The sequence below is a fragment of the Pelodiscus sinensis genome, chromosome 3 (assembly GCF_049634645.1).
Source record: "Pelodiscus sinensis isolate JC-2024 chromosome 3, ASM4963464v1, whole genome shotgun sequence".
NCBI classification, from domain to species: domain Eukaryota; kingdom Metazoa; phylum Chordata; order Testudines; family Trionychidae; genus Pelodiscus; species Pelodiscus sinensis.
The window spans coordinates 57,127,510-57,140,640 of record NC_134713.1 but is presented as its reverse complement, the minus strand read 5'-3'; the positions used below and the strand labels follow the sequence as shown (position 1 = coordinate 57,140,640).

General features: G+C 44.3%; 1 protein-coding gene and 1 long non-coding RNA gene across 3 annotated transcripts in view; one reads left to right on the top strand and one right to left on the bottom strand.

Moving 5' to 3' along the window:
* Positions 1 to 13,131, top strand: part of LOC106732617 (uncharacterized) — a 146,323-nt gene that overhangs the window by 51,135 nt on the left and 82,057 nt on the right. The gene's annotated exons all lie outside the window — the stretch shown is intronic.
* On the bottom strand, positions 11,229 to 12,587 carry HTR1B (5-hydroxytryptamine receptor 1B). The gene has a single exon (XM_075923790.1). The coding sequence runs from the start codon at positions 12,544 to 12,546 to the stop codon at positions 11,398 to 11,400; it is 1,149 nt and encodes a 382-aa protein (XP_075779905.1). The 5' UTR covers positions 12,547 to 12,587; the 3' UTR covers positions 11,229 to 11,397.

Below are 13,131 nucleotides of genomic sequence, written 5' to 3'. Positions count from 1 at the left end.
ATCTGCATTATTTTGCAGTTCTGTCATTCCTATAGCCTCTGACTGGATTTAGCAATGGTTAATTTTGGTCAGTGATTAGTAGCTTTTTTTCTGCAAAAAGCCAATAGATATATGAACCTGGCTTGTTTTGTTCTGATGTCTTAAATCTACTGCTACTTTTCTTCTTAAGAATTTTTTTGAAAACCATATTTTTGTACTTCAGGAATTGGGGGCAAGATTCTATGTGTCTGGCTCCTAATCAGAGTAATTTTCTAATAGAATTATAGAGGTAAAGCTAGGGCACGGTAATTGAAAATAATGTTTAATAGTTCAGGAAAAAACTAATTAATTATAAACTGGACAATATACTATAACATTGCTTATGCCTATATTAGTACAAGATAATTTGATTACACCTAGGCAGATCAACATTTCTGTAAATTATATTAAGCAACTTATATTGGGATTTCCTGACATATCAAAGGAGAAGGGACTGTCTGGTTTTATAGCTGCTACTTCAAATTCTGGAGCTATTTTTGACCCACCTCTCTTGTCCTAAATGGATTCAGGAAAACAAATAAAAGCTCATTAATGCCTAAATTGGCCTGATCAAGTATTTTTTCTACTGTAATTATAATATTTTCCCTCAGTTCTAGACAGGAAAGAAGTACAGGAAAAAGAGGATAACTGTATATATTGATCATAAGATCCATGTCTTTCCTGATCATTCTATAAGACCATTCAGCGTACAAGTTGAAATGTATGATTGTTTAAAGAATGCTCTCCAGTCATGAACTCTGTTTTATGTCTTCAAAGGTGTGTTTTTAGAAATGAAAAATTCTTGTTCTTTTACAATGATTTGAAAGGGTTCCTGATCTCTCAGAGGGATAGCAAAGAATCTTCTTCTCCAACTTCTGTGCTGTTAATTGTGATGTTCTGTGGAGAACTTTGCCACCTAGGCTAGTGAGTCTAGTGTTATATCTTATCTTTCAAGCTTAACATGGAGTTGATTAAAACGCTTAGATTTCTTTGTTGCTCTTCTATTTGATCTTCCTATGCCTAAATGTTTAGAGGCCTGCTGAAATTTGTGATAGTGAGATAATTTAGTTGCACCGTGTATGCACTTTGTCTTGGATACCATTATGTATTGCAATTTAGGAATATTATTTTGAAAAGAGTCACTGAAAAGTATCCCGTGCTGATGTGACTATACTCCCACTTACTTGAAACTATTTATTCATCACCCTCTTTCTCCTATTGCCACCTCCATCCATTGATATTTGTAATTTCTGCTTGCCCCTTTACTCAAAGTTCCTATCTCTAGTGCACTTTCCTACTTCATATTAATCCACTGTGGCTGCTTCTCAGCTGTTCGCCATTCGTGCTGTTTCATCGCACATTACAAGCTGATTTTTTTATATATATTTCTGTGGAGTAACAGTCACCCCTAACTTCTGTTTCTAAGACAAACCTCTAAAACTTGCATTTACCTAAAAAGAAACTTTTGAACAACTTGCCTACTATGGCCCTGATTTAGGAAGCTAATTTCTTATTGAAGTGATTCCCTTTTCTCCTTTATTTGATGGCCTTTTTGTCTTCTGCAATCCTGAAATTCATGAGCAATGTTTCTAATCTTTTCTATCCATGTGTGGATTTTTTCCATCATCTGCGGAATAATTTTTTACGTGCATCGAGGCATACCCCCAGTACAAACAAAAAACCTAGCAGTGGGCGTTCTGCTACTCAGCAGGGTGGCATTTGAATCACTTCTGGGTAACCACACATGCACCCTGCTTACAGGGAACACTGCTCACAAGACAGGTATCTTGCTTTATTTGCTATCTATTGATTAATGGCTCTTGAATCCTTCCTAGTACCATGTTTACTACTCTGTGATTTCCCAGTTCTTCCCCGCTCCATTTCTTCCATACTCTTTTTATGTTTGTTTTTCTCCTTTTTCTCAGGGCTTGCAACATTTTAAGAATTGATTAAAATGCCTGTACTTGGAATAATACAGGATCCTCTCCACACCACTTCTGCCTCATGATTAAAAAGTGTATCCTGTTGCATAGCAGCTCTAGCTTATGTAATGAGCGGAATACATCACTTGTTCTCATATTATGGTTAATGGCCTCTATTTTTCAGCTTCTTCCCCAAGAAGCTTCCTTCATTGCTGAAGCTACTGGATTGACTTGGGGGTTCTGGATTTTCTTGTGAACAGTGAATACAAGTGTTCATTTAAAGCAAAACTGTGCCCTTTCTCATCAAGGGGAAAGCACTGTGAATCAGAAGGCCTAATAAACAATCTGCTAATAGTGGATAGAATGGCATGCAGGAATCAGGGACGGAGTAGAGAGATGTCAGCACAGGATTCTGCAGTTCTCCTTACTGCTGCTTCAAAAGGGAGTAATAAGAGCCATCACTACCTCACAAACTCAAGCAAGGACAGTGGGCCAGGTCAGAATACTCAGCTCACATGATGATCAGTATGATACAAATATTGAGATAAACAGAAAGTCTGTGTGGCTGAACATGTCCCTCAGAGCAGTGGCAACTAGCCAATCCCCTTTCTAGCATTCAAATGAGTGCCATGGCGGTACGTTACCCTGCTTCTGCATAGGTGCATTAAGGCAGTGCTTCCCAGCCAGGACTACACATAAACTTAAGTATACCTTGACTTTAGCAAAGCTTTTGATATGATCTCCCACAATATACTTGCCAGCAAGTTAAGGAAGTATAGATTGAATAAATGGACCATAAGGTGTATAGAAAGCTGTCTATCCAATGGGTAGTGATCAATGACTCGTTGTCTGGCTGGCGGTCGGTTTAAAGTGGAATGCCCCAAAGATCAGTTCTACGGCCGGTTTTGTTCAACATCTTTACAAATAACCTGGATGAGGGGTGGATTGCACCCTCAGTAAGTTTGCAGATGACACTAATCTAGGGGGAAAGGTAGATACATTGGAGGGTAGGGGCAGGGTCCAGAGTGACCTGGACAAATTTGAGGACTGGGCCAAAAGAAATCTGATGAGGCTCAACAAGGACAAATGCAGAGTCCTGCACTTAGGATGGAAGAATTCCAACATGTTACAGGCTGGGGACTGAATGGCTAAGTAGCAGTTCAACAGAAAAGGTTCTGGGGATTACAGGAGATGAGAAGCTGGATATGAGTCAACAGTGTGCCCTTGTAACCAAGAAGGCTAATGGCATATTAGGGTTCATTAGGAGGAGCATTTCCAGCAAATCTAAAGAAGTTATTATGACCCTTTATTCAGCATTGGTGAAACCACATCTGAAGTATTGAATCCAGTTCCGGGTCCCCCCACTATAACAAAGATGTGGATGCATTGGAGAGGGTCCATCAGAGGGCAACCAAAATGATTAGCGGGCTGGAGCACATGACCTACAATGACAGGCTGAGGAATTTGGGCTTATTTAGTCTGCAGAGGAAAAGAGTGGGGGAAGGGAGAAGGGTGTTGATAGAAACTTTCATCTTCCTGAAGGAAGGTTCCAAAGAGGATGGGGAAAGGCTGTTCACCGTTGTGACGGATGGCAGAACAAGAAGCAATGGTCTCAAGCTACAGTGGAAGAGGTCTAGGTTGGATATTAGGAAAAACTATTTCACTAAGAGGGTGGTGAAGCACTGGCATGGGTTACCTAGGGAGGTGGTGGAATCTCCATCTGTAGAGGTTTTTAAATCCTGGCTTGACAAAGTCCTGGGTTGGGATGATTTAGTTGGGATTGATCCTGCTTTTGGCAGGGGGCTGGAGTTGATGACCTCCTGAGATCTCTTCCAGCCCTAGGATTCTATGATTCCCCTGGGAGGCATGCAAAGGTCTTTCAGAGTGCACATCAACTCCTCTAGATATTTGCCTAGATTTACAATTGGCTACATAAAAAGTAGTAGCAAAGTCAGTACAAATTTCATACAACAATTTGTTCAGTATACTACAGATTGGACCTCCCTGGTCTTTCACCCTTGGGAACTGATAGTCCCGAACAAGGGAGTTTGCCAGACCATGGGAGGTCAGTCTTCTGGGCTCTTGGGAGGGAGGTCCCAGCCTTTCTACTGGTCTTGCCTCCCTGGCCCTGGGCTTTGCTCTTCTCAACCCTTCCTTCTCCACTGCCCCTGGCATGCCAGACCAGCTCTACTCCCAGCCACCAGCAACCTCTGCCACTGGGGCTTTCTGGTCCAGAGGCTCTCTAGACCAGCAACAACTGGACCATGCATGTTGCTGGACCAGAGAGTCCTGAAACAGAGAGGTTCAAACTGATTTATTCAGATATGTAAGTACAATATTTATATTCCTGTTGATTTATTTTATAATTTTATGGTAAAATGAGAGAGGAAACTTTTTTCAGTAATAAAATGCTGTGTGGCTTTTGTAGTTTTGTCTTAGTTTTTACATGAAGTGAAACTTGGGGCTATGCAAGACAAGTCAGACTCCTGAAAAGGTTACAGTGATCTGGAAAGGTTGAGAGCCACTGCATTAAGGGAAGAAAGAGGATTTTGTTATTGATTTAAATATCCTGTGCCTATATGACAAATGGGAGAGATGGAAATGCCTTTTTAACTTATGAGTACAGAAGCATGGTAGCTACAAGGCTGTTAATATCCACTACTTTAACCATGATTATTCTTGATTACTCACAAACTCGTCTGCTTTCCTGCATAATGATCAACCAGCAGTGTTAGAACATCATTGTCACATGTACACCTTGTCTTCAGACATGCAAAGCACAGTGCTCACAGACTTCTGGTATTTCAGGCCCCAATGCCCAGCTCTTCTTTTTCTTAACTACATCATACTATTATGTTCAAGCCCTGTGCAAAAATTATGATTGTGTCTGTTACGGGGTCCGTGAGCCCACCCCGTCCTGGGCAGTCACACTCCCACGGTTGCCGTCCCGGAAGGTCCCAGTCTCGGTGCCGCGGCGCCGGGTCGGCCCTCCCGGTGGTTGCCCCGAGGATCCCGCGAGCGAGGAGGTGAGGGGGGTCCGGGCCCTCCCTCTCTCCAGACCCCAGCCCAGGGCCCTAAGGCGGGGGAGATGCTCTTCTCTCCCCCGACCTGGCTGATGGGGCACAGAGCCGCAACGCATCAACCCTCGGGCTCCAGTACACCCGCCCTGGGCTGCTTCCTCACGCCCTCGCTCGTCCGCTCACCAGCTGGCTGGTCTCGCCGCCTCCTCGGTGTCTCTCAGTCTCTGCCTCCAGCGTCCTCCTTCTCCTCCCCTCCTGCTTCTGCCTCTCCTGACTTTATACCTGGGGGAAGGTGCCACCCCGCCCCTCCAGAGCACTCACACCTGTGCTCATCCACGGCCCCAGCTTCTCCTCCCCAGCTGTTTCCCCTCACCCCCAGCGTTCTCTCCCTCTCCTGCAGCTGTGGGGCATAGGGCCGGCTGGGGCGCCCGCGGGGCTGCCCGCCGCGGGGCTGCCCGCCCCGAGGCTGGTGGGGTGCCGTCCCTGCCCGGTTGTCCCCCCTAACCTTGCCGGGGGGGGGGTTCTTCCCCCGCGCTGTCCCGGGCTGCGTCCCTGGAGCCGCCAGCCTGGCGGCATGTCCCGGCTGCCCTGCTGCCTGCGTCCCCGGCGGCAGCAGGTCCAGCCGTGGCGTCTCTTCCTGCCCCGCTGGGGGGGCCCTCCTCGGTGCGGGGTTGCCTCACCCCGTCACTGCCCTCCCCTGTGTTGCTCGGGGTCCCGCCCGCTCGCCCGCCTGCCGAGCGGCGCGTCCCGGTTACCCCACCGGACGCGTCCTCGGCGGCGGCGAGACAAGCCGCGCCGCTTTCCCCTGCCTCGCTGGGGGGGGCCCTTCCAGTGCGGGGTTGCCTCACCCCGTCACAGTGTCTAAAAGCAAGACACTGTTTTAATAGGAAAGGATTATTATACTGTGTGCTAGGCACTTTTAGGATTTTAGCAATTTACTGATAAGAGCAGGAAAAACGTGCTCATTAAAGACAGTTACAGAATAAGACTCATCTACACAGAATGGGGGAGAGAGGAATGATTAATTTAATCCAGTGAGCATTGGGGGGGGGGGGAATAGTGACGATTCAAAGGAGTAAGAGCGAATGACCCTCTAATCCTGTGGGTGCCCTAAGATCTATGTGGAATGCCACAGATCTCTGGCATGTCTGAATCCTTCATGCTGCTCTGTGGGCCACTCTAACAATCCAGTTCAATCAGGAGTTATGCTATGTATGTGTACTGTCCCTTCGCTAACAAGGTAGATGCCAGAATGAAGTTAATGCTGGGTAGAGTAACTGTCCCTAGGCCTTTGGTCATATGTCCTTAGCTTCAGTTTTGCAGAGGAATTTCTTCTATCTTGAAATACAGGTTGTAAGAGTAATCTCTCCCATTGTCCTTTGCATATTTACTAGACAAGTTTGACTGGTATTTTACCTAATTTTATTCCAGCTGCACTTCACTCTGCTGTATTTCTTTGAAGGTGGGAGGGGAACGGTATTTACGCTTAACCTGTTGGTAAATCCCTGGCTCCGTCTACACTGCACTATAGCTGGAAATAAAATACGCAATCTGAGTTATGCAAATTGCATATCTTATTTTGATCCTTATTTCAAAATAGCTTATTTTGTAATTTGGAGCTATCTACACAGCACCAAATTTCAAAATAACCCGCTATTCAGAAACATCCCTTGCTTCTCGTGGAATGAGGTTTTCAGGGACATTGGAATGGTGAACCTGAAATAATGGTCTTGCTGTTAAGATGTGAGATAGTTATTTCGGGATACTGGGGTATCTCAAAATAGCATTGCAGTGTAGATGTAGCCCCTGTGTACCAGGAGTACTGCCACTTTGTACTCTACTCTGCTTTTTTCATTTTGCAGATCTTCCTATAGGAATGGTTTTCAAAGTTACATGTTTGAAATATGTGGTCAGTGTTCAGCCAATAGTAAATCCTGTAACAAGGGGCTATGTTAAAGTGGTTTCTGTTTAATCCAAAATTCCTTGTACTGGCCTCTAGTCATTTCAGTGCAATCTCTATTCTGATTGTCTTCCCCACAGTGAATATTATTAGCTGATGCATAATTATTTATGATGGAAAATCAAAGAAAGACTGGGCATAAATTTGCACAGATAATCCTCTGATGGAATTATCTTTTCCACCATTTAGCAAAACTTTCACATCACAAATAGAAGCCAATAGTATCTAATGTCAGCTCTATAGTGTCTGGAAATAAAGGTTAGTGAGAGGGTGTTAGGATAAGCAATGTCAGAGTTCTAATCCCTGCTCTATCACTGACTTCTTTCATGGCTTTATCTGATGAGTCATGTACACTCTTTCCCTTGCTATAAAACTGATAATAATGTTTAACTTCCCTTCAGGGATATTAAAAGTATTAATGTATTTATGGATTTGATCTTCCTTTCCTTGGGCACTCAAAAGCCCATTGATATCAGTGGTAGGTTGAGGTGAATAAGGTCTGGCCCATTGTTTGAAAAGATCTTTGAAAATAGTGTAAGCTAAGTATTATTAAATGTTTTCCTATTAGCTTTCATATTCACAAAAAAATGAAAGAAAATCAGGCTTAAAGAGTCACTACAGCACTTCTATCCAGCCAATTTTGAAAAAAAAAATGCTGCAACTTTAATAATTAAAAATAATATTTTCTAAAAGCTTATGGTACTAATTAACCATTCCAGTTTTAAGAAAGCCTTCAAGATTTTGTTTGGGGGAGGCTGCTTTTTACAAATGTGTTTTGACCATAGGTTGTGCTTGCAATTTATGGGCTATATTTTGTATTCTGTGCACATACTTGTGCACACACAAACACACTCCTGATATTAATGGGAGTTTCTGAGGTGCAAGGAATGAAGGTACTTGCTGTCAAATTAAATAAGTAAATCTATATTATTTCAATTATTCTCCTAACAAGTATATGTGGAGAATAGGTGACTAATCCCATAGATTTGTCCTATTGGATAGGCCTTCAAAGTTTGATCTAACATTTTTAAAAAATATATTAGCATCACCTACTGTGTCACTTGGGTGATTAAGTAGGTTTTATTTGTATTCCAATAAGCTGTGCCTGTATTAAGCATGTAATTTATATTACTGGAAAAAATTATCTGAGATGGTATAGAAAATAAACTTAGAAGCTATACATAACAAGACTGGAAGGTTCAAGACTGAAGCACTCTATTAAAAATATGACTTCGGATTGCAGTTTGCAATATTAGTCCTCATCAGTCACTCTCCTGCATGACTCACCAAATAATCGTTACCTATAAGGAGAGTATTGAGAAAGCCGAGTGAACCAGTAAATATTCTCGTTAGTTACACAATTGCTACTAAATACTCTTGAGAACATAGTGAAGCTTTTTATTGTTTGTATTTCATTTTCAATTACACATAGGAGGAACACTCAATGCACTTGTATCACAGCAGGTGACCACAGTCTGAAGCTCTTAATTTTGACGGCTGGACTTAAGTAGAGTTGTCTTAAAGTTTTAGCTGAATAAAACAAACAAAAAATCAAATAAGATAATGAAATGAGAGTTATTTCACTGCTGTCTGACATCAGTTTATCCAGGATTATGGGTATTTATTTTGCAGGTGCTGTGGTTTTTTTGACAAATCAAACTGCTTCATCTCCCTACAGAGCTGAATACAAGATATTAAGTAATTTAGATGCTAAATTCTCCAGTGTGTGATGCAGTAAGGGTGTGCAACTGGATACAAAAACAAAAAAATGTTAGTTACAACATCAAACAGTACTTAATCCCAGCCGGTTAAAAGTAAAGAACATAGAACTTTTTGTTTTTCCTTCTTTATGAGCAGAAGTGTTAAAACTTATGAAGGAAACTATAACACAAGAGAGAGCATTTGGTAAGTGATAAATCCCCCTGAGGGCACAGCAATATGTGCAAAGCATCTGAATATGTCTAGGATTCTTATTAGTACAGTATTTGTATTTGCTATTGTTTTAAAATATTGCACACTTCTACTTCTCAAACATGTTCCACCCAAGGAGTCATTTACACAGTTTACTGTTATGTTCCTATTTTCAAATGCCACAGTTTTCCTCCAATCCTTTAGCAAAGTTAACAACTCCTTCCACTAAAAAGAAAGAAATTATAGGTGCACATGAGTACAACTATGCTAATACAGACGACACAAAACTATTAGGGACACCCCTACAATTTGAAAAAGAAAACTTAAGACAAGCCTGCAAAATAGACATTTTATTTTCAGATTTTGTTTCCAACCCTCATGAGTTCTAAATCTTGATTTTTGAAGTTGTCCTCTTTTTGGAACAGAATCTTTACAAAATCATTAAATTGAGATGCAGGTCAGAACAGTTTTGTGGCAGTATGTTTTGATGTTTTTGCAGCATCATGAATCTGACAAGTGGGGGTGGGGAGTAAAGTAATGTGTCTTTACAATAGCAACTTGATTCTGCAGACAAAAAAAATGGGGAAAATCATAGAATTAAAGTGTCACAACAATGACAGTAAGCACTCTGCATAAAATGGCACTGAAGTGTGTATATAAAACCTCATATCAAGCTAAATGTGATGTTAGGTATAGTTGTTCAACATGTGAACTAGACTTCTTTGGAACACTAACTTTAGTGGGGTTGTTTATATAATGTTACTGTTTATATTAAAATCTTATTTCAAATTATCCCAATCCTGCAACACTCACTCAGGCAAAAGCTGTCTTTGAAACCTAACGGAATTGGAGGTGTTCAAAGTCAGCATGAAACCCAGACTGTGTTGAAGTTAAGGTCACTCCTAAAACAGGGCCAGATGCAAAACCAGTTAAACTAGATAGAAAAATCCATAGTGGATTTTGGAGGCTTTGGATCAGGCACCAATTGCACAGTGAAATCCTCTAAGCTTTCTGTCTAGAGAAGTAATGACTTTTCTGTCTGTCCCCTGAGAGGAGCAAATAAGAGGGCTGTGCTGGCACTTAGTGTAATATGGAATAGAGATTTGAAAGCAACATTTATTCATCCCAATGAACACTATAGAACTCCTGGTTATCTGAATATTGCTCCGAAAGCTCCAAAACTCTTTGAGCAAAATCTGGACACACTGAAACTAGCTACCTTTACCTTAGAACAGATAGAAATGGAAGGCAGCCCATGGATTTCAGTTAATTCTCCCAAGGAGAAAAATAATCAAGAGACCAGAGCTAGTTGAGGATTTTTACTATATTGCATTGCAGATATTCCTGGAAAGGGAGCAGGTCTCCGAAAGTGCAAATGGTATAGGAGAAGGGAATTTGAAGTGGAAGGAATCTTAATGCAAAGGAGTACAAGGAGAGGAAACGTCACATTTTAAAATTCCTGCACTGGTAAAAAAAAAAAAAAAAAAAAAAAAAACACCCACCACGGCTTGCTTAATATGACCCAGTGTCATTTTAATCAGATTAGTTTCTATTTGATCAGTCTTCTGTTCTGAATTAACTTCAGCTTTTTTAACCACTTGCCAGATTGGCAGGATTGGATTAGAGATCAAAGGCATCTTTAAAATATAGGGTTGTTCAACGTTAATTGTGCTAAATGACTGTATTAATATGTGGAATAACAGCAGATTGGTGTGAGTCACTCCTTATGGGCCTTCGTTGGCTGCGCGTTTAAATGTGTAAAATGTCAGAAACGTGTAGCGGTAATAAAATGAAAGCAGCTTGCAGGCTTTGGCACGAGCGCACATACAATTTAGTTTGATTTGTTAGACGTGATTTGACAATAGCTAAACAGAAATAAGTCACACAGCGGCGGGAAAACAAACACCACGGGGTTGCTCTTCCCATAGTCAATATCCCCTCCCTTCCCATCCCCAGTTTCAAGTATAAACGAGTCAGAGGCGGTTAGACTCAACCCATCATTGCCATTCTTCCAGGTGTCTGCTCTGTCCGAGTACAAGCTAGGTTTTGGAGCCTTACCACGTCCACATGGCTCATTCCGGAAGGTTTTTAATTAAAAAAATAAAGAGCAAGATAGTTGTAGCAAGACATTGCCAAGGGGCTTGCTTTCAGCAGGTAAATAAAGTTCTCCTAGGGCATACTGGGCGATAAACTTCTAGTTCAAGTACTGCCAAGCTGTAGATCTGTCCAAAGGACGTGTCCAAAAGCTTTCCATTTCCTACCATAGTGCTCTATGGGCTCTAGAGGGCATAATCCAGGGAGACACCATAGTGCTTTTTAGGGCATCGCTACTTAGCGGGATCGGAAGCAGAAGTGTCATTACCAGGGCTAGAGGAGAAACTTTTACAGATTCGCCCTTCTGAAGGGAAGCTAAGCCCTGCTTGCGCGTTCTCCTCATTGAGCTTCACTCTCGCATTAGAGCAGCCTTTTAGCGACATGATAACATGGTAAGAAGAGTCAACCTACCTGTCGAATCAGACACAAAACTGTACTCAAGCAGCCCTGGAGACCACAGTGCGTTCAACATTCAGCTCGCGCATTTAAAACGCATCAATTTATGAAAAGCTTGTTTGAAGTCTTCATTGGACATTGTATAGATTATGGGGTTGATTAAAGAGTTGAGATACCCTAGCCAGGTGAAAAAGTCAAAGATGGCCATGTGGAACCAGCAAGCGTCCTTGCAAATAGGCAACACCAAAGTGATGATGAAGAAGGGCAACCAACAGACGATGAAGGCTCCTAAAATAATCCCTAGAGTCTTGGTAGCTTTCCGTTCTCTGGCGGCCGTGAGTTTCTTTTTCTCCAGAAGGGCATCCGAGACCTTCACCTTGACCTGATTCATGTATACAGGAGACCCCGTTTCACTGGAAGCCTCTGGGGCCTTGGAATTGATGGAGGTAACAGATGAAGATGATCCGGGGGAATCGGTGATTAAATGAGCCCTTGTTAATCTTTTGCCTCTTTTCGTTGGCGTCTGTTTCAAAATTCGAGATCTGGCTTCCACATAGATCCTTCCATAGAGGGCAATCAGCAGCAAGGTGGGGAAGTAGAAGGCTCCCACTGTGGAGTACACGGTGTACAGTATGTGATCTGTGTTCACCACACAGTCAGTGTCGTCTTCCGCTTTCGCTTGACGCCAAAACAAAGGCGGCATGGAGATGGAGATGGAGAAGACCCAGACCAAAGCGATCATGCCAGCTGCCCTCTTGGGAGTCCTTTTGGTAGAATATTCAACCGCATCGGTGATCGCCCAGTATCTGTCCAGCGCGATGACACACAAGTGAAGGATGGAGGCTGTGCAACAAGTAATATCCGAAGACAGCCAGATATCGCAGACGATCTGGCCTAAAGTCCATTTCCCGGTCACAGTATACATGGTGCTAACGGGCATGACGAGGATGGACACGAGAAGGTCCGTGACAGCCAGGGAGGCTATGAGATAGTTGGCCGGAGTGTGCAATTTTCTCGTCTGATAGACGGTGGCGATGACAAATGCATTGGACAGCATGGTGGCGAGGGTGATCAGAGCCAAGATAATGGTGAGGACGATCTTCCAGGAGAGCGGGGTGGCATCTTGGTAGACCCCTGTCTCTGCGCTGCAGTTGCGGTACGAGTCATTGGTGTGCAGCACCTTCAGGTTGTCGGGGGCCGGCTGGCAGGGAGTCGCTTGCTCCATCACTTTCTCCGCCAAGGCTGGAGCCGGCAAGGGGACGGGCGGCGTTGAGTTACCAACCCAAGGCGGCAGATGGCGGGGCTGCTCCCCCCTCCAGGAAAGCGAGCGCCTGACGAGCGGGCTGCATCTCTGCAGACTCCGCTGTCCCCGGCCCGGCCCGGGGAGCCGCGCCGCTCCCCAGCGCCACCCGAGCCGGGGCAGGCTGCAGGCTCGCGCCTCGCCGGGCAGCTCAGCTGGGGCGCCGCGCGCTGCTGCCTTAGCGCCCGCCGAAGCCTCGAGCCTCCCCCTGGCGCTGGCGGAGCAGCTCTGCCCGCGGGGCTGGTTTCCCGCCCGCCCTGGCCGCCCCGCGCCTGCTGCTCACTCAAGTTGCCGGGAGGGGCGGCGGAAGCTGGGGGGGGGGGCGCAAAGGCGCCGCCCCCGCCACGCGCTGGGCAGGCAGGCAGGGGCTGGGCTGCGGCCCCGGGCAGCCGCGCGGCTGGAGTGAGGCAGGCGCTCAGCCTCCGCCCTTATATGCAGCCCGGCTCGGAGCCGCCGGAGCAGCGCAACTCGTGCGGGGCCAAGCGCGGACTCCCGGCGCCTCACCACCCG

Bases quoted from the DNA above. Each gene is read 5' to 3' on its own strand.
- HTR1B (XM_075923790.1), bottom strand. From the start codon at position 12,546: ATGGAGCAAGCGACTCCCTGCCAGCCGGCCCCCGACAACCTGAAGGTG.